At 40.7% G+C, this 26,384-nt stretch overlaps 1 protein-coding gene across 1 annotated transcript in view; it reads right to left on the bottom strand.

Moving 5' to 3' along the window:
* Positions 1–4,974: 4,974 nt before the first annotated feature.
* The window catches only part of PSMB2 (proteasome 20S subunit beta 2), a 34,065-nt gene continuing 12,655 nt past the window's right edge, over positions 4,975–26,384 (bottom strand). The window contains exons 4-6 of the mRNA XM_003415491.4: positions 8,050–8,212; positions 6,516–6,565; positions 4,975–5,208 (exon numbers count right to left, since the gene is read on the bottom strand). Of these exons, the coding sequence (XP_003415539.1) occupies positions 5,101–5,208; positions 6,516–6,565; positions 8,050–8,212 (321 nt within the window). The 3' untranslated portion in view covers positions 4,975–5,100. The remainder of the gene's footprint in view (positions 5,209–6,515; positions 6,566–8,049; positions 8,213–26,384) is intronic.

A 26,384-nucleotide genomic window follows, 5' to 3' on the forward strand; every position in this document is an offset into this window, starting at 1 on the left:
CATCTACTAGATCATTCCCCAAGCACACATGTTCTAGGATCTATCATATAAATCCTTGCCCCATTTCTTTGTTCTCCTTTGCAGCTAAAGTGCTTGAATGCCACACCCTACCTCCAATTGTTCACCCCATATTCACTCTCCAATCCACTTCAATCTGGATTCCATCCCCAGTCTACTGAAATCACCTCAGCAAGCTCATCAATAACCATGATGCCAAACCCAAGGGCCTTTTTTCTGGGTTTAGTGGCAGCATTTGACATGGCTGAGCAACTTGCTCTTTTATCCTCTTCTCTGCGCCTCCCAACTTCTCCTGATTTCCTCTAGCCTTACTGCTTCCAACTCTGTCTCCTTCTCTACCTGACTTCTAAATTTTAGCCTTCCTCAGGGGCTTCTCTATCTACACTCTCCTAAAATGACCTTATTCAGTCCTATGGCTTTAAATATCATCTATATGCTGCTGTCCACCTAAAGAGTCCTTAAAAAAAAAAAAAATAGGTGACAAAAATGATTAAGCACTCCACTACTAGCTGAAAGGCTGGTAGTTTGAACCCACCCAGAGGCACCTTGGAAGACAGGCCTGGCAATTTGCTTCTGAGTGGCCACAGCCTTGAAAGTCCTGTGGAACAGTTCTACTTGCACACATGGGGTCGCCACAAGTCAGAATCAACTTGATGGCAACTAAGAAGAACATATACTGCTGACTCTTGAATTTTTATCTTCAGCGCAGGCTTCTTCCTGAACTCCAGGCTTGAAAATACAACTATCTGCCTGTCTCCTCTGGACTGGCTAATAAGCGTCTCAAACTTATGTCCAAAATGAAGTGCTTGACTTATATCTTTCAAATCTTAACCTCCTCTAGAGTTTCCCACCTTTGTAAACACTACCGCCTTCAACCCAGTTGCTTAAGTCAGGAATCGGACCGTCATAGTTGAATCTTCCTCTACATCTAATCTGTCAGAGTCCTACTGACTCTGAATCCATCCTTTTCTATCTCCACTACCACCACCCTAGTCCTCAGGACGACTGCCGTAGCCTCCCAACAGGTCTGTTTTCAAGGACACACCTTAATATGAGGCCTTGCGATGCTCTGGAATTTGCCTACTTCTCCACCTTCATCTTAAACCCTTCTCTTCACTCACTTTGCTCCAGCCACACAGGCTTCCTTTCTGTTCCTCAAGCACCACTGTATTTCTCAGGACCACTGTGCTTCTATTCTTTGCCAAGAATGCTTTCTCCCAGTTCTGTGCAGATGTGCTGACAGGAACAGATGTTGGGGTGCTTTGCAGAAGTGGAGGGTGTGTTAGGGATATGGGGTCTTGGAATCATCTCCGATGGGAAGGGTCCAAAGATGTGATTTCTTCTTCCAAGAAGTTTCACTTGCCTCAACCCACCCATATGAAAAGAGGAATGGGGTCAGGGGAAGGCTAGTACTATATCCTACTTTAACCAAAGCCCAGAGCTTGACAAGAGAATTATCTTAGGCTATGGGAAATTGAGAGGATTAAATGACATGATAAACATAAAGCACTTACACAATGCCTAGCACATAGTTAAGAAATCAATAAATGTTTGTAAATATCCTTAAAGGTGAGCAAGGAAGAAAGCGCCTTACCAAGAATTTCTTAGTGCTGAATAACTTTCCCTAAGTTAACCATGTTGTCTTCACCAAGTTCCATTTTAGAGGTGAGGAAACTGTAGCTCAGAACAATGAAGCAACTTGCTCAAAGTTACAGAGTGAAACTCACACAGGTCCCTTTATTTCCACTGTTACCCCAGGCACTCTGCAGAGTGGCTCACAGACCTGACACCGGGGAGAGGAAGCAGGTCCTTCCAGCAGCCCTCAGGCCCCAGGGCTCTGCTACTCCAGCAGGTGGTCAGGATCATTCAAATGCGGAGACCTCATTAGAAGCTTCTTGTGCCAACCTGGTACTGCTTCCTTGGCATGGATCATTAACCATGCCAAGGAAGCAGTACCAGGTTGGCACAAGAAGCTTCTAATGAGGTCTCAGCATTCGATTCTTCCCATTTTTTTCCCCCATAGCAGAATAAGTTGTGTTTTAGCCTACAACTAGCTGGGGTTAGCCCCAGTAGAAAAGCAGGTGATGATTAAAGAAAAAGTATACATGGATGGTTTACTCAGATTTTTTGCAGAGCAAGTAGCTGTGAATTAAATGGAGAGTATTTAGACTGGGTAAGCATTACGATTTTTAAATTGTGGGGCTTGAGAGTTTATATTAAAGAAAATATTTTCCTATTTTCTTTTAAAGGATTATAGTGCTCCAGAAGAAATATGAAAAGGGCAGCCTTTGAAACTGTTCCCTCCCTCAAACCTCATGAAGGTGAGTGAGGTCAAGTTGCAAGTTCTCCTTCCAAACACACATATACACGTAACTCTCTCTCTCTCTCTCACACACACACACACACACACACACACACAGGAGCTAAGCAAAAAAAAAGACAGCTCACATCTAGAAAAACTCCTGAGGATGTCCCTCCTTCTCCTGCTTGGGCACTGCGCTGCTAAAGTCAAAAGGCCAAGGTAGGAGACAGACAGTGAAAGGGCTCTGGGCTTTAGGCATTAACCAGGACTCAGGAAGAGCAGGCTCAGCCACTGTTGCTTAGCTGGCAATACCAAGAGCATCTCAAACCATTTCAGCACTCTCTTCTCTCAGAGTTTCTTTGTCAGTCTCCCTGATCTCCTACTAGTCAGGGCTGAGCTCCCCTACCCTGAGGCAAAACAGCTGCTCTCTTCTCCAACCTACCCCCCTTATCCTGGGAGAGAATAAATTGTTTTCTGTGTATTCATCACCTGAAAGCAGACAGGAACCAATCGGAAGACCATTCTGAGCAGTGTTTGGTCAGGAGTGGGAAAGACTTAGTGCATTCCCGGTGTTTTGATTTCAAACCTGAGGAAATGAATTTAGGACACAGCCAGCATTTAAAAAAATAAAGCCTAGTAAAAGAAAATAGAAAATAACAGAGTGCACTGACTGCATCATGACGTCATACACACTTATACACATATGACCGTATGAAGTTTCACAAAGCAATGCTTACAGAGCTGTGCATTCATAAATGTATGCTGAGGCCATGTAAGTCTAGCTGGATCATGGGCCTTTGTAGGAGCAGAAGAGTAAAAGGAGACCGAGGAGCTAGGTTGGCAGAGAATTAGGAAATGCCTAAGACATCAAGCCAAAGAATTGGGCTTTATTCTGTAAGTAACGGAGAACTGTCAGAAAGTTTTGAGCAAAGAGAAAAATGGATGGTCAAACTTGCTTTTTAGAGTACAGAGAAAGGACTGAGAGGGAAGACGTTAAAGGTTGAGAGAAGTTAGGAGGCTGTTAAAATAGTCCAAAAGAGAAATGATGAGGGATGAACCAGAATAATGGGAATGGAGATTTGAAAGAGATTTACGAAGTAGAAATGCCAGAACTTGGTGACTACATATGTGAAGACAGGAGATAAAGATGGCGTCAGAAATGATGCTCAGTTAAATGCAGTGTGGTATCCTGGATTGTACCCTAGAACAGAAAGAGGACATCAGCGGGAAAACTAATGAAATCTGAAAAGTCTGGAGTTTAGCTAATAACCAATGTTGGTTTCTTACTTTTGACAAATGTACCGTGGTTATACAAGATGTTAACATTAGGTGGAACAGAATGAGGAACAGAAGGAAACTGTATTATCTTTGCAACTTCTGTGTAAATCCTAAATTATTCCAAGTTTAAACATTTTATTAACACTAAATGATGCCTAGGCTTCTGGCTTGGGTATTGGGAGGCTGGTGACTCTAATTCTCCAAGATGAAACACTGTAAAGGAGCAGGCAGCTTTCTACCATGACTGAAGATAAGAATTACTTGGGAAGCTTTTAAAAAAATTCCTATGTCTAAGCCTTAAACCTGCTTAGAATCTGGCAGTGTAGTCTAATCATGTACATTAAAAAAGAAAACTCCCTAGGTGATTCTGGTACACACATCTGGTTCAGAACCACTGTTTTAATGGCACCAACCAAAAACATTTATATTATTCCCAAAAAGCCAGACTAAGAAATACAACATACCTGGTTAACTGCATATGGTATATCAATTTAATGAAATATTATCTAATTGTCAACAAGAATAAGCTAGATCTACAAATCTGTCTTGGAGGAAGTATAGCCAGAATGTTCCTTAGAAGCGAGGATGGCGAGACTTCATTTCACTTACTTTGGACGTGTTATTATGAGGGACCAGTTCCTAGAGAAGGAGACATCATACTTGGTAGAGGGTCAGTGAAAAAGAGAAAAACCCTCAACAAGGTGGACTGACACCGCGGCTGCAACAATGGGCTGAAACAGCAACGGTTATGAGGATGGCATAGGACCAGGCAACGTTTCGTTCTGTTATACTCAGGGTTGTTGTAAGTTAGAACCAACTTGATGGCCCCTAACAACAACAACATGTATTGATATAAAACAGTCTCCAAGAGATAGTGTTAAATGAAATAAGCAACATGCAGAACATTTTTGAATATTTTTAAGAGGGGACGTGTGTGTTTATGTTTGTATGTATATGCTTGTATACACACATACACACGTTTATATGCTTTATAAATAAACAGAATACTTCTCAAAGGACAGACAAGAAATTAGTAGCTGTAGTTTCCTCTGGGAGGGAAAACAGGTGGCCAGATTATAGGGATGGGTATAAGTACATGTATTACCTACTGAATAAATTAAAAATTTTTTAAGGTTAGGGGCAAAAAGAACCACTGCTTTAGAGGGAGTGAGACATCAGCAAGCAAGATACCTGAAAAAGCTAGATGAGAAGGAAGCTGGGCACTGGAATAAGAATGTGGAGGCTGCCAGCTGCTAAAAGGAATGAAGGGAAAGGGCAGGAGGAAAAGACAGTGCCGGCAAAAAGTCCAATGCAGATAATCCTCCCTCCACCTCTTGCCTGAGGTGATGGGTAAACTGAGGCCCAAACCAGAGAGCTCAATTTATACATATTCAGCTTTATTCTGAATTAATCATCTATCAAGAGTGGACATCAAAAGAGTAGAAAAAAATAAAGGAGCCCATCAAAAAAGTTCCCTGGCAAGTAGGATAGAGAGCACGATGTTAGGATCCCCGTTTAGAAAAGGAAATGTTCTCCAGCTCATGGATGCCATTTTTGTCAATGATTCGAACGCTGAAGGTTGGCAGATTCAGGATGAAGCGTTTCTGGAGCTGCAGAGACAGGAAGGAAATCAGTCAACAAATATTTACTGAACACTATGTACCAGGCTCTGTTCTAGGCACTGGGGAAACAAGCAGACAAAAATCTCTGATCTTGTGGACCTTCTAATCTACTGGGGACAGGTAGTACTGGGGCAGTGACCAAAACCCAAACCACAGCTGGAGGCTGCCTGGAAGGTAGTGAGCATGAACTGGGAGATATGGTTGGGAGCCTGTCATCTCTGGTCAGTCATCTGATGAAAGAATGACACAATCCAGTGCTTATTTCCTACAGTCTGCTACCAATCAGTCTGGCAAATGCAGGCTTCTCTCTTAAAAGTGTCTTAAGGTAATAAGGTGATCACCCGAGGAATAAGCTTTGGACCAAAGCAGTACACTCCTAGACCCCAACAGCTTGCTTCAGTCACCCACCCTTATTATAAGGACTAGGTGTGTGTGAGTGTGTTTATGCGTGTGGCCTGTGTGAGAGGCAAATTGGTATTACTTCCAATGCTCCCACTGCTCTCATCCTCCCACTCCTTCACTGGGCCACGAATTCAAGTTCATCCTTAGGCCAAAGAGCAGAAGAATGAAAAAGACGAATGGAACTGCTTTCTGGTCTCTTAACCTCTATTCACACCCCAGTCTTGGACTCTTAGGAGTCATCCTGAAACAAGTAGAGTCTGTGCTCCTGGCCTCATAAACCAATGGCCACTCTCCCCTTCCGCCCAAAGCTTCCAAGTTGCTTGCTATGGCCTCTTGAATTCTCGGGAGGAGGGCAGGAGAGCTTTGTCTCCGTATTATAAGGACTCATGCACCTTTAAGGTAGCAGACGGCAGGGCAATTCCAGTTGGCACAAAAACACTATAGGTATAAAGTCTGGGGCAGCAGTGCTTAAAGTGTGGCCCAGTAACTCCTGCAGCAAAATCACCTGGGACTGCTAAAACAGAGATTCTCAGGTACCACCTCAGAACAAATAACTCAGAATCTCTGCAGGGTAGGGCCCAGGAATCTGCTGTTTAAAAATATGTTCCCCAGATGATTCTTACACACACTAAAATTTGAGAACCACTGGTCTGGACGAACCAGAAAGAAAAGTAATTAAATTGCAAAATTGACATTGATGAGGAGGTGACCCATGAGAGCAAAAACAAGCTTGTTACTCACCAAACCCTACCCCTGGTAGCAAGTTCACATCTGGCTAGTAAGTATTTATTACACCTTCTGGCAAGGATCAGAAAAATGCAACCAAGAAATAGGAACAATATTGGCAAACAGAGACAATACATTCCTTTCAGGATCCCATGGGAACTACTCACCTCCTCCAGGCATTTCCTAAGAAGCTCCACTGCCCTCTCACGTGAGATAGCTGAAAGAAAACACAGAGGCCAAGCACTCAAAGTGCTGTCATTAAGTACAATTCTCCCCCACAACTTCTGATTATGTTTCAAACGTTTTCAGGTCAGTGTGACACACCAATGGAAAAGGCAAAAAATGCTTATTCTTCTAGCTTGGAACAAACTTATTCCATATACAGTTGAGGGTGCCCCAGACCCAATGCTCCCGCAGCCACAAGCCATTGCAAATTGATTTGCTACAGAGAAGGGTAAGCATGACCGAATTCTGCCTCCATGGCCAGAGCTTGCCTCTGGAGAAGTCCAGCCGCCTGCTTCTCTTTTTTATAGCCCGCCCTCCCCCACTTTAGTCCAGGGCTTAAATCAGTTCCATCTGCCCTAGCCAGCTGCAAATCAGGGAAAGGGAGGACAGGGCCAGAGTTTTAGCCTCACTTCCCCAGCTGGGTCTCAGTTTGACAATGGGAAGAGAATTCATAGGATGAGGCTGAGACTCTCAAAACAGGAGCCAAAAGCACTGACCATAGGCATGGCAAACTGGAATGACATATTGCACAGCTAAGCTTCAGGGGTGGTTGGTGGTTATTTTGGTGGAAAAATCAGCTGTATTACTGATAGACGCCAAGTTAAATAACAGTCACCAGAAGGCCAGGCTAATTGTTTTCAGGATGTGGCCTGGAGCTCTGGTGGCTGAGGTTGAGTGAGAGGGGAGCACCAAAAAGGAATGAACACACCAGATTTTACTATATTAACAGGGAAGAATGGAATGTAAGGAGAGAAGTGGTTATCCGTGCTACATCTACAGCTCGTAAAAACTAATAATCCCAAAACCTGGTGTCCACGGGGCTATGTTGGGATTGGGACAAGAAGAGAAAATTCAACACAAAAGTGTTCCTGGACCTGAAGCTTTGCCAAGCTGACAGATAACTAGAGAACCAACTTTTTCTTGAAGGAGTGGGCAGCCAACAGGCAATAAGAACAAAGGGCAGGGCCCAGATTTGTGGCCTTAAAAAGCTTTGACGTTTAAGTAAAGAAATCCTCAGCTGTCATGCTGGAAACCTGTTCATCTTCACAAGTTCAAAACACACAAACCACTTGGTTTACTTGCTCAGTCTCTATAGCTAAGATGTGAGTAAATACCTAGGCATGTCAAAATGAGTGAAAAACTGACCTCTTATAATTGAAAAGTTGTACAGCCTAATAAAAATGTTTTACTCACTATGACATCTACTCCGGCCCCCCATTAAAACAAAATGAAACCCAGTTCTGGACACGTATAATATCTCATCGTGTCTGGCAAAAAAAGGCCTTTTATCATCTTTTTAAAGATCTCACTGACCCACAGCAGACAGCAGCTCCCAGAGGGTACCTGTTTGTGCTTCTTAGGATACATCCTCTATTCAAGCTCTAGCCACCCAACTCCAAGGGTAGTGTCCAAAACTCGGAAGCAGCTGAGGGCAGGGTTCTGCTACCGTTTCCTACCTAGAATGCTGGTACTTACTTGGTGTATAGTATCGGTCCAGGATACTGAGAGTCAGGAAGGCACCATAGCCATGGGCTGCAAAAGGGGCCTTCGCCAAGGCTGCCAGGTAGTCCATGTAGTAGAGTGCTGGACCCTCATGCTCATCGTATCCAGCCAGGAGGAGGTTGACGTGGTAAGGAGTCTGCAAAGAAAAGACATTGCAAAGTTATGGTCAAAGCAGTATCACCAACATCTCCTTCCATAGCAAATGGGAATATTCCAACTCTTGATGAGTAAGAAAATATTAGCAGCAATGGAATAAACCACTATGGAAGTAAAAATTCAGAGAAATCTAGAGGATCTAGAGTGTGGTAAGAGGGGAAGAAAGGCCAGACTGTTTTCTCTGAACACAGAATCATCTGGAGCACTTTAAAATATACAAAAATCTGTTTTCTTCTTAAAGCCTGTGAACCAAGACCTATTACAAAAGCATTTCAAAGACAAAGCATGGGGGCCTGTGCCTTTCCTAAGAGCTGAGATCAACAAATACAATTCTGGGAATACTGGGCTACAGACTGAAGAAGGCAGCAGCTCTAACCACATCATCCAAAATGAAAAGGGAGTCTAGGCAACTGCACGAAAATCTCAAATGGTAAACTGTATGCTCCACTATTAAAGGAATAACGCTTAGGATGGGAAGGCTATTTGGTGTCAAATATTAAAGTCCAATCGCTAATCTTTTAACAAAGACAGAACTAATAGAGTCTTTAAACACAAAGAAACATGGTAACTCTAGAAGAGCCAAAGCTTTACTGAAATGTGAACATTTTTCTAATATACCAAGGCTCTCTTAAGATAACCTAGAAATAATGTGCATCAACAAGACAAGTGAAAAGTAGTTATATCTTGGATTTATAGGTACTCTTTCTTTGAAATCACCTTTAAGTCTAGAATCACATCACAAGTCACTACAGGGAATGTTGGTCAAGTCTGCCTTGTATTTCATCTCCAAATGGATTGCTTTTTTCTACACCAGGTCAGCCATTTACCATGCTAAGTTGAGTCTGTCTATGCCCCTGGGCATCAGTGCTGGGACTCCCATTACACACGGCTTTTTCTCTGCAGGATGTATTTTTCCTCTTGGCATTTGCCACAGTGGGTGGTGAGCAGGCTTTGCCTATGATTATGTGCCTATCCCTAAACTTACGTATTTATGTATGTGATTAAATGCACATTAAATGAGATACCCTATTATGGAGCATGAAGTAATAACTGCTAATGGTCTAAAAGGGACATTTTACATTTTTTGAACACTGATTAACATGGGCAGTTGGCACCCTAAAAGAACTCACATTAGAAGAACACATGAAAATATCATATAGGTACTTTGATTCCAAGCCAGCTGCACTAAGCAGGAAGAGCTCCTAATATCTCCTGAAGATTAGAGTAGCCCTAAACTTCAAATAAGTTTCTGCCTTGGGGGTAAGATGGTGGATAGTCTCAAAGGAGTAAGAACTGATCAGTAATAGTCAAGCCTTTTGAGAAAATAATTAGCTCCCTATCACATTTCCCAGTGGGTGGTATGCTGCACTCTGCCAGGCTTTGGAGTTGTTTCCCTGTTCTGTGACTACCTTCATAGCAAGTCTGACCTTAGGCAAGACACTTAACCCCTAGGAGCATTTCTTTTCTTAACTGTAAAACTGATTAATTGACCCTTCCACCCTTCTACCTTCTAGGAATTATGGTGAGAAAAAACCATAGAGGTGAAGCATCCTGAGTTCTGTAAGAAAAGATCCCACCTAAGTTCCAAGTATATTAGCTACAGCCTCATAACATTTTGACAGCTGAGCACTTAAAAAAAATTTAATTAGCTAGCTAAAAGTTTTTTTTAAATATAAAAAAAGCATTAAAAAAATTTTTAATAGCATGTTTTATTTAACCCCAAGTATCCAAAACATTTTTTTTTTTATTGTGCTTCAGGTGAAGGTTTACACTCAAGTTAATTTCTCATACAAAAATTTATACATATTGTTATGTGACAATAGTTGCAATCCTTACAATGTGACAGCACACTCCCCCTTTCCACGTCAGGTTTTTTGGGTCCATTCAATCAGTTCCTGTCCCTTCCTACCTTCTCATCCTGCCTCTGGACATGATCTGCCCATTTGGTCTTGTGTATCTGCTTGAATTAAGCAGCACACTCTTCACGAATATTAATTTATGTCTTATGGTGCAGTCTAATCTTTGAAGAGTGGGCTTAGGGAATGACTTTAGTTCTGGGTTAACAGAGCATCTGGGGGCCATGGCTTCAGGTGTTCCTCCAATCTCAGTCAGACCATTAAGTCTGGTCTTTTTACATGAATCTGAGTTCTGCTCCACTCTTCTCCTGCTCTGTCCAGGACTCTCTGTTGTGTTCCCTGTCAGAGTGGTCATTGGTGGTAGCTGGGCATCATCTAGTTCTTCTGGTCTCAAGCTGATGGTGTCTCTGGTTTATGTGGTCCTTTTGTCTCTTGGGGTAATAGTTTCCTTATGTCTTTGGTGTTCTTCATTCTCCTTTGCGCCCAGCGGGTTGGGACCAATTGATGCATCTTAGATGGCTGTTCACAAGCTTTTAAGATCCCAAATGCCATTCACCAAAGTGGGATGCAGTACTTTTTCTTAATAAACTTTGTTATGCTAATTGACCTAGATGCCTTCCGAAACCATGGTCCCCAGACCCCCGCCCCTGCTACTCTGTCCCTTGAAGTGTTTGGTTGTGTTCAGGAAACTTCTTAGCTTTTGGTTTAATCCAGGTATGCTGACTTCCCCTGTATTGTGTGTTGTCCTTCCCTTCACCCAAGATAATTCTTGTCTACTATCTAGTTAGAGAAATTAGTCACAAAAGGACAAATATTATATGAGACCACTATTATAAAAACTCAAGAAAAGGCTTAAACACAAAAGAAAACATTCTTTGATGGTTATGAGAGTGGGTAGGGAGGGAGAAGAGAATTTACTAATAGCATTTCTTCAAAGTGTGAAAATAGTACCGCAAAAGCAGGCAGACATAGGATGCTTTGGTGTTCTTACAGTTAAATTTAGAACAGCGAAGAAAAAAAAAAAAAAGGACAACAATAAAAGGATCCTAGTCCCACCCCTAAGAGATTTAATAATACAGTCCACAGTCCATTACCTATCAGAAAACAAAAACAAGTGAATTTTATTGTTAAGAGAATGACTAGTCTACTTTTCTCCACTGGTTAACCACCACCATCATATGGTTAAGCAAAACAATTTTGAAAAGATGCAATGGTATATTCAAGATCCACCAAGATCCCAAAGAGACCTTGACCAGCAGAAGCCACATATGTGTTGTCTCCAGTGAGGATCCTGCCCATACTATTATTGCTGTTAGTTGCTGTTGAGTCGAATTGATTCCGACTCATGTCAATCTCATGTGATTGTGTTTAAAACAACACAGGATTTAAGAAGCTATCATAAGATTTTATATGAAATACTATGTCGATTTGGAAACTCTGTGGGGCAGTTCTACTTTGGCCTATAGGGTCACTATGAGTCAGAGTCGACTCGACGGCACTGGGTACTGGGTTTACTATGTCGACAGAATTCCAGAAGCAAGCTGTATTGCTTAATTGGTCTATATAATATTATTTATTTATGCTTAAGCATCTGATACACACACTCACCAAAGTTGGTATTCAGAAGCTACAACACGTGATATAGAAGATAACTCACAAATTATTGTGTGACTTTGAATTACCAACTTTTGCATGTGTGAGATGCTTAAGCATAAATAAATGGTGTTATCTAGACTAATTAAATCAATACATCTGTGTAACAACTTGCAGTTTCTGAAATTCTTCTGACAATGCTCCATCGAAGATCTCTGGCTCACATTAGTTTTTTAAAATTTCAAATAAAGTCTTGTGTACTGTCATTATCTTGCTCCTCTAAAAATTGTGGCATTCGAAATGACAAAGCCACAGTTATGGGTTTCTTGACTTTGCCATTCTGTCATATTCTTGATTCATTAGTGTTTCCTTGGAATAAGATAAATTCCAAGCTATCCAGTTCTGTGCTATTCTTAAACATACTACGTAATTGTGTGCACACAAGGTGTGCCTGTTTATAGTTTGTTTGGAAAAATACTTAGAATATATAAGACAAACCCATCTGTTCAAATGTGTATACCAATTATTAGCTCCATGAAGGCAGGACTATGTCTGACTTGTTCAATTATGTACAGACATTTTTTTTAATATACTATGTGCTCAATAAATATTTGTTGAATGACTAAATGAGTAGTAATAATCATACCAGAAAACATTTACACATGTTTTAATATATATGTGGCTAATACCTAATTATTACACACAAAAAGAGATGAAACAAATCACTAAACAAATGTCAGAAAGTGTTAGGTCCTACCTCTAAGAACTGGCTGAAGTTTAAGTTGGCTGCCAGCATCCCTATGAATACACATATATAGTTGCTTTTTGTTAGGCCCCGGGTCCTTCTCTTTCTACCTCCCTTTAGATATGGATTGCTTAATATAGAGAAGCTCAGGACACAAATCAGACATTTGAACCAAATGAAAGGGAGACCAATAGCATAAATAAATATCTCAGGAAAAAAACAGCTGGGCCACACTGCAAAGAGTTAGGCCTGAGTTTGAACTCTGGCTCTGATAACAGATGTGTGGCTTTAGAAAAGTTAGTCACTTAACCTCTCTGAATTTTGGTTTTCTTACATAGGACATGAGATAATACCTACTACAAACGGGTTGCAGTGAGGATTCAAAGAGATAACACATGTAAGTGATAAGCACAGTGCCTAAAACATAGTAAACACTCAATACATTGTAATTAGTATTACTAAGGAAATACAATCATCTATGAAGTTCACAATGAGAAGCCCAACTACTGGCACTGAGATATGAGATAAATTTCTCATATGAGCCTTCATAAAGGGCTATGGAGGAATATTTATAAAATGTACCTAGCATACTGTCTGACACATGGTAGAAATACAGGAAATGACTGCTTCTTTCTCTCTCCTTCCCAGGACTCCTTTCAAGGGCCCAAAGGTGATGGTGTTCACAAGCAATTCTATTAGACATTTAGAACATACCTGATCCACGGTCAACCCAATCTAACCCATTTTGAGATTGACATAGGCAGATAATTTTATTTTATGTTGTATATAGTAAGATTCCTGGAAGCCTAAAAAAATTAAACCCCAAGTAAAGACCTACACCCTGATTTGGAAAGTAATTTAACATTTATTAAGTACTTTCACACTGTTCCCTCCATTATAGAGCTGTCTATCCAGAATGCTAAGCTTTACTTTCTAGCTGTCCTTTCATCAGTTCTCTTCTTTCCCATGATCAATATTACATGTGAGAATTTGCCAGATTATTCTCAGAAAGTGGGACCACGAATTGCCAGGAACGCCTCTGACCTTTACAAAGTAATCCTTGTTCTAAGTATAATATAATCTAGCCTGTGGTTGTCTTCACTCTTCTGTTTAGACAGCAAATCTAGGCAATAAGACAAAGTTACGAGGTCCCTGAGGGAAGGAACTGTATCTTATATGTCTAGGCATCTTTCATAGCAAAGGCTAAGACTGAACATTATATATAGTTTTCCACTAACCAAAACATCCAAATGACCAGCAATTGAATCCAAACATTTAACTCTGCCCATTGGCCATAAGGATCACCGTCAAAGACCTGCAGTGCAAACACCAGCATATTTAAAGTTGTGTGTAACTGATATACAAAGAAAAAATTTTAAATGAACCATCCTGAAGCTTAAAAGAATTTCAGCTTCTAGAATAAGGTACCAAAATTTTGCCTTTTATGACAGGGGACTGGGGGGGTGGGGGGTGGGGGGAGAACCACACAAACGTGGTGTTTTTCCCACTTAACAAGTTCATGATACAAGCTTATTTTTTAAAGTAGAGAGCTTTAGGTCATTTTGAGATCTCCTCATCTACGTAACAGGGCTAACAACAGCATCCATCAACGTAGGGTTGTGGTACGGTTTAAATAAGTTAATACATGTAAAGTGCTCAGTGCAATGCCTGTTACAGAGCAATAATACAGGTTATTATTACCATCATCACAACCACCATCCCACCATTATTTTTAGGATTTGACTGAATTATTAGAAGATTTGACTAGACAAGAAGATCAAGAAGATATACCACAGAGAGCCAATAAAATGAGTCATCTTTTTTGGTTGCTAAAGAGAGAAAATTTAAGCCAGGGGAATTAGCCAATCGGCACAATTGTTATATACTTCTCCCTGGAAATGAAATGTTAACTATCTCTGAGCTTCTTCCTAAGCCCTGTGGAATTGAGCTCAGTTCCACTTTGGACCCTTGGACATTCAGAAGTATGGAGTGTACATGGCATACATGAAAACTTTCCGTAAGTTAGAACATTTCCCTCTCTCCAACTCTTGTGGATGCTCAACTCCTTGTATATTCCTTCCCTTATGAAAAAGAAACACTGTAGTGATTAAGAGTGTGAAATTCCATAAATTTTACAGCTAAAGAGAACGGTTGTGATAAATACACTGAAACAACAAAATCAGCGACAAGAGTCTGGGCGGTGACAAGCAGCGGTGTGACATCTGGCGGAAGCCAAAGTCACAGCAAGGGGGAGAGAGGTGGGCGTGAGGAAGCATCCTGCCGAGCGTGGACACAGAAAAAGAGAGGAATTGACAGTCTTCCTTGGAGCCAGGCCAGCCTTTGCCACCTCTAATTGAATAGGACTCTGTTGCTGGAAGTGAGGTGCCTTGGAAATGATGCAGTTTCTTTTGCGATATGCTGCACCCTGGAATGCCAGGCAGTGTGTGAAGAGACATACTTGCATTCCTGATGGGTCAGTAATTTGCAAGGAGATACACAACCACCAATGGGACAAAGGAGTCTGCCTAGCGATGACAGTGTTTTAACAAATAGGCTTCTAAATACATTGAACAGTCCGGGCTTTGAAGGAACAGTGCCTATTTCTTTCAGTCCAACTGATTTTCAAAGCTGCCTAAAATTCTATGTCTGGCACTGAGAGTGTTTATAGAGTTACAAGAGACCCAAGGGCTGGGTGAGTTCACTCATGTCCCTTTTATAAATGTGGGGAGTCAAGTTCAAACAGGTGACAGTGACTTGCTCTAAACTGCACAGCTAATTAGCGGCAGAATCAGGACCAGAATTCAGGCTTCCCAATTCCAAGTCTTGTGTGCTTTTCCACGAAACCATGCTGCCTCCACAAAAAGGAAATTAGTGTGAAAATATGATTTAATATGTAAATGTCAGTTTCACATGCAAATACTTCAGAATGTGGTATTTTGCATACCAGCATCTATTGTTCTCTATTTCATGTATCACATCTTATGTGACCAATAATATTTTATGTTTTAAAAGGTCAGGTTTAATGTTATACAATTATGACTCCTCTATAGGATCTCTGTTCTATAGGGTCACTGGAATCGACTGGACGGCACTGTGTTTTTTTTTTTTTATAAGGTCTAAAAGTATACAAGACACGTAGTAGGTACTCAATAAATATCTGTGATGATACATTACACAGAAACCAACAACTTAACCAACTTACCAATTTTTCAACTTCATTAATAAATAAAATGAATCAACTGTTATTTTCTTACACTGGTGCTCTGAACTCTGAATCAGGACCACGTTTCCAACATACCAACAGAATTTACTAGCTATCTGCTTTGGATGGGTTTGGCGATATAGCCTTAAATTTTCAATTTCAATTTTGCCATTTTAATTAAAGAAGGAATTTATACCTACATCTGAATTGCAATGTTCACTATTTCAAATACCTAAAACAACTTCCAACTGTCCTCGTGACCTTAGTACCTTTTCCAGCTCTAAAACATTATGGTTCCATGGATGGGGCTGAGGCAGAACTACCAATTCCTAATGCCTAAGTAATACGGAATCATTTGTACTCTGCTTTAAGCTTCTTGGATATATTCCTTATTAAAGAAATCCATGTGTAGCTTCACTCTCATTTTCTAATAACACTGATGGCTAACCCTTAAGGATAAAGGCACATAAAAGGCTTCAACCAAATTCCCAAAGAATGCTCTGAGACTACAACACAGGATAACTATGCAATGGGCTGGTGTCCCAACGAATTTCATTTCTGCACTTGGAATGTGAATACACTATAAATTCAATCAATGTTTATTTAGCATTTACTATGCAAGAAAACTATTCCCAAGAAAGGTGATCCAACCGAATGTGGAAATTATAGAACAATATTGTTAATATCACACGCAAGCAAAATTTTGCTGAAGATCATTCAAAAACGGCTGCAGCACATGACAGAGAACTGCCAGAAATTCAGGCTGGTTTCAGAAGAGGATGTGGAACCAGGGATATCATTGCTGATGTCAGATGGATCCTGGCTGAAAGCAGAGAATACCAGAAGGATGTTTACCTGTGTTTTATTGACTAAGCAAAGGCATTCGACTGTGTGGATCATAACAAACTATGGATAACACTGTGAAGAATGGGAATTCCAGAACACTTAATTGTGCTCGTGAGGAACCTTTACATAGATCAAGAGGCAGTTGTTCAGACAGAACAAGGGGATACTGACTGGCTTAAAGTCAGGAAAGGTGTGTGTCAGGGTTGTATTCTTTCACCATACCTATTTAATCTGTACGCTGAACAAATAATACGAGAAGCTGGACTATATGAAGAAGAACGGGCATCAGGACTGGAGGAAGACTCATTAACAACCTGCGTTATGCAGATGACACAACCTTGCTTGCTGAAAGTGAAGAGGACTTGAAGCACTTACTAATGAATAATGAAGATCAAGACCACAGCCTTCAGTATGGATTACGCCTCAACATAAAGAAAACAAAAAACCTCACAAATGCACTAATGAGCAACATCATGATAAACGGTGAAAAGACTGAAGTTGTCAAGGATTTCATTTTACTTGGATCCACAATAAACAGCCATGGAAACAGCAGTCAGAAATCAAAAGACGCATCGCATTGGGCAAATCTGCTGCAAAGGACCTCTTCAAAGTACTGAAGATCAAAGATGTCACCCTGAAAACTAGGGTGCGCCTGACCCAAGCCATGGTATTTTCAATCGCATCATATGCATGTGAAAGCTGGACAATGAATAAGGAAGACCAAAGAAGAGTTGACGCCTTTGAATTGTGGTGTTGGCGAAGAATATTGAATATACCATGGACTGCCAAAAGAATGAACAAATCTGTCTTAGAAGAAGTGCGGCCAGAATGCTCCTTAGAGGCAAGAATGGCGAGACTGCATCTTACATACTTTGGACATGTTGTCAGGAGGGATGAGTCCCTGGAGAAGGACATCAGGGTTGGCAGAGTACAGGGTCAGTGGAAAAGAGGAAGACCCTCAACAAGGTGGATTGACACAGTGGCTGCAACAACGAGCTCAAGCATAACAACAATTGTAAGGATGGCGCAGGACCGGGCAGTGTTTTGTTCTGTTGTGCATAGGGTTGCTGTGAGTCGGAACCGACTCGACGGCACCTAACAACAACACACAAGAAGCATTGTGCCAGGTGATAAAGATGGACATTTGGATCTAGAAGGAGCTTACAAGGTAGACAGGGGTAGGAAGGATTCCAGAGAGAAAAAACAGCACATGTGAAGGTAAAGAAAAATGGAGGAACATGAGATGTTTAAGTACTGGTGAGTATGGGACATGCATGCCTGAAGAATTGGGTGCATTTCAGCAGGAAACAGAGGAATTGAGAGGCTAGGAAGTGGGAAGGCAGGAACTGGGAGGATACTGTCATGGGTCTCCTAAAAATTGTGAAATTTGGTATATAAACCATGGGAAACTTTGTTATGTAAAGCCAGTGAAGATCTACTACTCCTATCCCCCGCCAATCCAGGCCTTTTATCGTGTCTCAGATATTGGCTTATTGGTGCCAAGGAAGTCTGATGTCTCAGAATTGATACTATTGGTCCCATTCTCCCCGTGCCTCCATCCACATTAAATAGAAGATTTTTAAATAGCAAAGTAATACAAACCGACTGCCATTTTAGGATGGTCATTGACAGTTATATGGAAGACGGACTGGGATTAGGACAGAGAGAAAGCAGGGAGAATAATTATAAGAGACTATAATAGTCCAGATGGCACATGACGAGGACTAAACAAAGGCAGAAACCGTGGGGATGGAGGGGGTGATAAGGAATATGAGACATACTGAGAAGGTAGAATTGATACTAGAAGAAGAAAAGAGTTGAGGGAGAAAGAGGACTCTCAGTAAGGAGAAAGGTGGTAGTGCAAAATATAAAGAGTTCAATTTGGACCCAGTGAGTTTAAGTAGAGCTGTCCAGAAGGCATCTGGAAAGAAAACAGTGTATGGCTAAAGTCACAAGACTGAATAAAGAGGCAGCTATTTAGGAGATTTTTTTTACACAAACACATCCAATCCCATACTCACGTGTAGAAAATAGTCAAGGGAATAATTACAACAGGACACTATGGCAGAAGTATACCTAGGCTGCCATAAGAGCAAAAAGAAGTTGAGGGTGAGGTATGTGTGCGAAGAAGGGTAGAGGGAAGTCCAGAGAAAGTTTCCCTGAAACTTGAATGTTAACTATTAGTTAGATTATAGCAATTAAGAGTTACCTAAGCGATAAACCTGAGACTCCATCAGCCCGAGTCCAGAAGAACTAGATGGTGCCCAGCTACCACCAATGACTGCCCTGACAGGGAATACAACACAGAATCCCTGATGGAGCAAGAGAAAAATCAGATGCAGACCTCAAATTCTAGTAAAAACACCAGACTTAATGGTCTGACCAAGATTGGAAGGACCCCAGAGATCATGGCCCCTGAACTCTGTTAGCTCAAAACTAAAACCATTCTTGAAGCCAACTCTTCAGACAAAGATTAGACTGGACTATAAGACATAAAATGATACCGGTGAGGAGTGTGCTTCTTCGCTCAAGTAGACACATGAGACTATGTGGGCAGCTCCTGCCTGGAGGCAAAATGAGAAGGCAGAGGTGGACAGGAGCTAGGTGAATGGATACGGAAAATACAGGGTGGAGAGAAGGAGTGTGGCGTCACATTGTAGGGAAAGCAACTAGGGTCACATGACAACATGTGTCTGAGCTTTTGTATGAGAAACTGACTTGAATTGTAAACTTTCACTTAAAACACACACACACACAAAAAGTTAGCTATGTGAAGATGTGGAAGCACGTTCAGGGGAGAAGGACCAGCAAAGTGGTGAAGTGGGCAAAGGCAGAGATGTAAGAGAGAAGGCAAGGCAGATTAGGGGAAGTGTAGGTATTCAGTACAAACGTGAGTGGGAAAGCGGTGAGGGGTAGGTTTGGAGAGAAAGCAGGGGTGATGAAGTAAAGCAAGACAGATGAACTAGAGAGGCCGATCTCTAAGTCTGTGAAATTCTAAGTTTAAGAGGGCAATTCTAGGGAGCCAAGAAGAAACTGGACTTTTTATTCCTCAAGCTGGGACCAGTTCCCTTATCTACCATCGCCCACTCAAAAAAAAAAAACAAAAAACTTGGAGTTGGAGTAACTGTTTTCCTTTTAATCCTGTGGCTGAAAAGTTTTGAGTTTAAACTGATCAGAATCAATACTATAAGCTGTATTTAGTTTCACAACAGGGAAGTTAAATTAAAATAACTTCCTGAATTTCCTTCTCTCTTATTTCAGATACACTTATCTTTTGTGTAGCATTGAAAAAACAAACTAGAATTTAGAATTTCTAAATTTTCACACTAAAATGATAAACAAGGAGGCAAGTGTCGTCTCAAATCAAGCAAACCTTTGATTTTTCTGAAGCCCAAGATGAAATAAAAGAAATGCTACTCTGAAAATGAGACCATCTAACCAAGTTTTCCTTTTACCCTCCTTGGGTCATTTTCTGAAAGTGTGTTTGTTATTTCTATTTGATGCTGACAGATGCCAAGCCAAAATATAATAATCGTCTTTATTTTCCTTTAACAGTGATTAGCTCACGCTCAAATGTTTTTAATACACTGGCAAAATGGCTGAATTCTTAAACTTCAGCTCAGCTTGTTCTGCATTTAGAGCAAACACATTTTCATTTTAAACTTTAAAAGCAAAGCACCTTTTAAAATTATTTTTAAATAATTATTTTAAAATTATTACCACTTGAATAAGCTATACTTTTAAATCTCCTAAGTCATATGAGATAGGCATGTGCTTTTGTGAAAAAAACAATGAAGACCTGGCATCAAACCTGGCTTTATCACTTTACAGTTGTGTAATCTGGGATAGTCCCCTTAGCCTTGGAGCCTCAAGTACCCCATCTGTAATGCAGGGGATAGTATCACTTGCCTGACAGAGTTGTGAGGAATGAAAGTACTCATCCGTGTTAAAGTTTCTGGAAGAAGGCCTGGTAAATAGTAGGTGTCCAATAAACGTCAGCTGAATCTGAATCTTAGGAACAATTTAAATATCATGCATTTTTCAATTTGTTTACGAAACTGGATTTTAAAGTTCTTCCTCAATAATTCCAAAATTTCGGTCAATATTACTTCTGTAAACACATCACTAACCCCGAGTTTGACTGGTTCTCCCATTGAAGTTGTAACCTTATCGTAATTAGAAGTTTTGAAATTTAATGAGTTGAAATGCAACATGGCACAGATGCCTTATACCAATTAGTTAACACACTATTTGTCTTCTACATTAATTTTACTTGCTAATCAAAAATACTGCTTTCCCCTAAACAACATCAAAATAAAATTGCTGATTGTGCAATGGTAAAACCAACACCACCATGTTTGCAAAAAGGCCACTTGAATTCTTTTTTCACGAGCTTGCAGTTTCCAGGAAAAATTTAAGACTCCATATACCTTTAAGTCAGAACTCCAAAAATTTTATCGCAGAAGCCATGTTGTGCACACCACAAGGCATACACTAAGTGGTACATGCTAAGCATACCCATGAATATCTGTGAAAGCTGAACATCATCAAAGTTGATTCATCTCCCTGAATTAATGAATAAGATGGTCTACTGGAAAAGACTATTCAGGGCTCTGTACGATTGTACGCATTTTCAGATGTCCATAGCAGCTAGAATAGAGTATTAAGAAAATTCTGGGAAAAGACTATCTACGAATTTTTCTGTTAGAACACAGTGCTCCCCATTAGTACCCCAGGTCCAACACAAGTTACCCCTACAGCTTCAACGGACATGGAAGGTCCTCACTGGTTTCCCTGCTTCCTTCAGTCTTTCCTCAAACTCTCTACCAAAGAGCAGCCAATGAGCTAACAAAATCTAACCTCACTGTGCTAACCCCGTCTTAGCTACCAAGCTAAAATCCAGGGCTGCTGCTTTTAGGATAAAGCTTTTTCATCAGTATTCATAGCCTGCATTACCCCACTGGTTTCAATCTGTTCCCACTGAGAAACACAATTAGAAAACCACTGTGCCTAACCTAACATTCTCTCACATCTCCTTGGCCTTTCCCTTTGCATAAGATACCCTTCTGTTTCATCTTTGCCTTAATAACAGCTAGTCCTTCAAGGCTCAGGTTAGGCTGTGTTGCCAGGGCACCCAGTGTATATGTCACTCTGCAGTACAACTGACTGTTTACCTATCTATTTTCCCATCTACAGCACATGCTGAGCTTTTTAACTGTTTCTCAGCACCAAGGATAATGCAGACTGTAGATTTGCTGAATAAATGATAATTAGCAGCTATGGAACTTCTCAGATATAAGAAGCCACACATACTGGGAGGTATGAGGAAGAGAAGTGTAGAATTCTGGTGGGTCATTTCTGTCTACAAAGATTCAGAGATTATTATATTCTTTCCCTCGTTTTCTTTCCATTCTAGTTAATCCTATTTGCCCTGATGTCGACACTCAAAAGTGATGGTAAATGTGAGCTTTTATTTTTCCTTGTTGTTATTGTTGTTAGGTGCCATCAAGTTGGTTCCGACTCACTGCGACCCTTTGTACAAGAGAATGAAATTCTGCCCAGTCCTGCGCCGTCCTCACAATTGTTGCTGTTTGAGCACGCTGCTGAAGTCACTGTGTCAGTCCAGCTTGTTGAAGGTCTTCCTCTTTTTCACAGAGCTTCTACTTTACCAAGCTTGATGCCCTTCTCTAGGAACTGGTCCCTCCTGATAACATGTCTGAAGTACACGAGATGAAGTCTTGCCTTTCTCATTTCTAAGGAACACCCTGGCTGTACTTCTTTCAAGACAGGTTTGTTTGTTCTTCTGGCAGTCCATGGTACATTCAATATTCTTCGCCAACACCATAATTCAGAGGCATCAATTCTTCTCTGGTCTTCCTTATTCACTGTCCAGCTTTTGCATACATATGAGGCAACTGAAAATACCATGGCTTGGGTCAGGTGCATCTTAGACCTCAAAGCGACATCATTGCTTTTTAACACTTGAAAGAGTTCTTTTGCAGCAGATTTGCCCAATACATCATTTGAGTTGTCTGCTTCCGTGGGGCTTGATTGTGGATCCAAGTAAAATGAAATCCTTGACACCTTCACTATTTTTTCCATTATTTTTCCTTAACTTAAAAAAAAAAAAGTGTTATGCTTTCCTACCCTCTTGTCCTTCGTTTGAATTTTCTTAAGCCTTTTTGCAAAATAACACATACACCTAACAGTGCAAAAAAATACATGTACAGCTTAATGAATAAAGTGAACACACATATAACTACCTCTCAGGTCATGAAATAGAACCCTGTCAACCCTTCCTCCCTAAGTCCTTCCCTATTACCCTTCATTTTAGATGACTGCTTTTTGAGAGAGAGGAAAGAAAATCTCATGGAATTTTTGGGATCAGTTCTGAATTCATACCCCTGCATGATCCTGGACCACAGTAGGTAAAAAGAGGCACCAAGGATGCCAGGGTATGTGTGTGTGTAAGGGTGCACCCACATCTATGCCCACCCAGGCAGGGCCCTGGTCTAAAGCAATCTTGAAAGGTGGCAGTAAATCTGCATTTCTGACGGTAAATATTTTCAAAATAACATGTTCTTACTAAACAGACAAGGCACTCTGCTGCTCCAGGCTTAAACCAAACCTTAACTAGGAAACCATCATTTTTAAGACCCAAATTCCAAAATAATACAAATCTAGAATAATAACCTATATTGTTTCACACCCACTGTGGATACGAAAGATGCTTTAAAAGTTAGTATTATGGGGTTGCACAATTCCAGCCATCCAACCAGAACAAGGGTTCTCTGTGCTACCAGCAGGCATCCAACAGAGTAGCACATATATGCTCTCTGAGTGAGAAAGCAACACCTTCTCACATACAACCCCCTGGAGAGAGAGGGGAAGGGGAGGGAGGGAGGACTTTACACCTGCAAGCTCCTAACTCTATCAGCACTAGGGCTGGGAAAAACAGCACATATTTAAAAAAAAAAAAAAAAAGGAGGAGGAAAAAAAAGGTTTCCTAATAAAGCCAGCAACTTTCAAGGAAGGATCTTCTTAAGCCATTTTTTCTTAGGAGACTAGTAAGCGTAATGATTCAACAGTTATGGTCTTTGTCTTCTTAATGGGTTTAGTCAAGCCCTAGGATTGTATAAGCAAATTACTTAAAAGGGCAGCTGTCAAAATTCTTATTCCTCTTGGTAGAAGAACACTGTAAGCACAAAATGTTGTCATATTAATTAAGGCATCTCAACTTCAAGGCACATATGTCCCTGGGCCTTTGGATAATCAAAATGACCACTAAAAATAGAACAGCAGTATATCCAGTGGGACAGACTTGAACCACTCCCAATCCTAAGATTCCTGTGAGATTTGACTAGTATCACTGAATACGCACCTAAATGTAGCCATAGGTTTTCAGTTTTTACTTTGTGTCCTATTAAGGATAAGGGACATATAACTCTTGGCCCACAGTAAAAATCTATAGTTAGCTGACCAGCTAACTGGTAGGGAAAAAGGCTGCTCTCCAATTCTAAAAGCACTGATGCCTGCACTGAAAGTCTAGGAGTTTCATGACGAACAACTTGATTTTTTTTTTTTTCGATTTCCCCATCACCAGAAGTAAGCCAGCTCTGTCTGTCAAGATGCCCAGGCTGTGTGGCAGCAGTGTCAAAGGCTGCCATTTGCTCCAAGGCACTGCCATCTGCAGCAGCACAACATTTTGTCTCAGGAAAATAAACACATCTGCCTTTGCCAGTGTCCTCCCACTGTGCTGCCCATCTGGAGCAGGTAAGCTGAAGTCAAGCCTGGGCATGGGTGAGACAGGGGCAAGCAGGGGAGAGGAGGCCTCAAGGGAGATGGCACAGGGAGGAAGAAGGCAGTGCTGCGCCATGTCACATCCTGCTAACCACATTTGCCAAAAAGCAAGTGAAATTACCCGTGTTAGTGATATTTTAATCACATGTAACAAATGGTTGATTATGTTTAAGGGACAAGACCTGCAAAGTCAAGGTTTCACTTGAGCCATCTGTTCACAAGGTCATATGACCTCATTGATACAATAAAAGATACAAATGATATCTTTGTACCAGCCACTAAAGGCACGAGGAAAATAACTCTAGTGATCAGAATAAAAGGCTCAAAGCACCAGAATTCTTCTACAACACCTTACCTGCCTATTATTAACCAGATCAAACACTCAAATTCAGCCCAGAGTGCTGGGACAAGCCACAGTCACTTATACCTGAAATTGTTTCCTATTCTTTCTCTTAAATTGAAAATATAAATCCAAGTCTGGTTATGATCTTGACATCAGATCTTTATATCATGGTATTTGTGGGCTGGAAGAAACCATAAAAATCATTTAATCAAATTCTCTCTTTCTCCAGTTTTTCAACCAGCTCCTAGCAGATCTAGTGCCAAACCTCCTGGAGCAGGGTTCTGTCAACTATACTACTAGTTTTCAAACTCTGGGGGGACAGGGGCAGTACAGCCACCTTTTCATATAAGTCTTACATGAAATTCCAATATATAACATTGATAAAAAGCTGAGCTGATCTACATGAAGAAGAGCTGAACTTCTGCCACACTGGTCTTCCCTGGTGAGCTTCCTGAAACAGCTTCATGGAATAAAGTTTGAAAATCACTACACCAGGTTGGGATGATATTTTTTCAAATCATTCTTTCTACTTTTACTTGCTAAGCATTTACAAGAATCACCCTATAAAAAAATTAATTACCAAAGGCTCACCAAGCACTTCCGAAAGGTTCTATGAAAACACTTACCAAAGCAGTACTAAAGCCCCAGAGATAGCACACTACGGGGCCTGCATTCTACCCTAAGCCTTGCCACAAACGCCACATTCCCCAAAGGCATCAGATTTGGCTGGGTCATACCTGTCTCCACATCTGTAAAAAGGAGATGGTGCATGATAACAGATCACTTCAGGGTATTTAGGTGGCTATGCAAAATGTGCCACATAATTCATTTCAAATAAGTGGCCCCATTACTTATCACTCTGCTTTTAGAGTCCATTAATCAAATCATAAGGAGAATCTGAACAAGCAGGCCTTGAGCATTTCTTTATCCTCCATGCAATGTAAACTATGCCTATACGCCATTTTCAAAATCCTGTCAATCCAAACAGCAGTTCTCCAATGACAGTCATTTAGTAGAACACTTATGACTTGTCAGGAAGGTATCATTCATTCATTCAAAATGAATTAAACCACTGGCTAATTCTCGCGTCTCAGTTTGACGCATCTGCTCACTCCTTCCTTCTAAACAAACAAGGCAACTGAAACTCAGTCAACGTGAGTAACTTATTTAATATTATACAAACTAGCACATATCAGAGAAGGGACTGGAATTCTGGTAGATCTTCCTCCAAAACTCAGGGATAGAGAAGCCTCGTAAATATTCAAAATTGGGGAGTCAAATCGATAGCAAAAGCCTAGTAATCCCCTTTGTAATCTGCTCCTTGAGGTCCACCCAGGAGCAGACCAACTTAAACGTACACATAAATTTAAATAAAAATTAAAATAAAGGCTCTTGACTCCCCATGTGTCTTTTTTTCCTCTCCTCCTGCTGATCTTATGTCTTTGATTCTTAGATGGAGAAGTAACATCCATTCATTACTACTTTAATAAAATTCCCTTCCAGTGAATAAATGCATATTAACAATTTCAGTGTTATTTGTGGGCCCAACTGGTTGGCATTTATTCAGCAAATACTTACTGAACGCCTACAATGGGCACACATTCATACCTTATCCATATAATCCTATATGACAATCTTGACGTTTTAACAGAACTGAGCATTTCATGGTCCCTCAAATGCACAAGCATATGTGCACACTAATCCAGTAACCAATAATGAACACAACATGAAAAAGTATGGGATCTGAATTTTACCTCAGCTTTCTAC

This window comes from Loxodonta africana, chromosome 3 (genome assembly GCF_030014295.1).
Source record: "Loxodonta africana isolate mLoxAfr1 chromosome 3, mLoxAfr1.hap2, whole genome shotgun sequence".
Taxonomy (NCBI): Eukaryota; Metazoa; Chordata; class Mammalia; order Proboscidea; family Elephantidae; genus Loxodonta; species Loxodonta africana.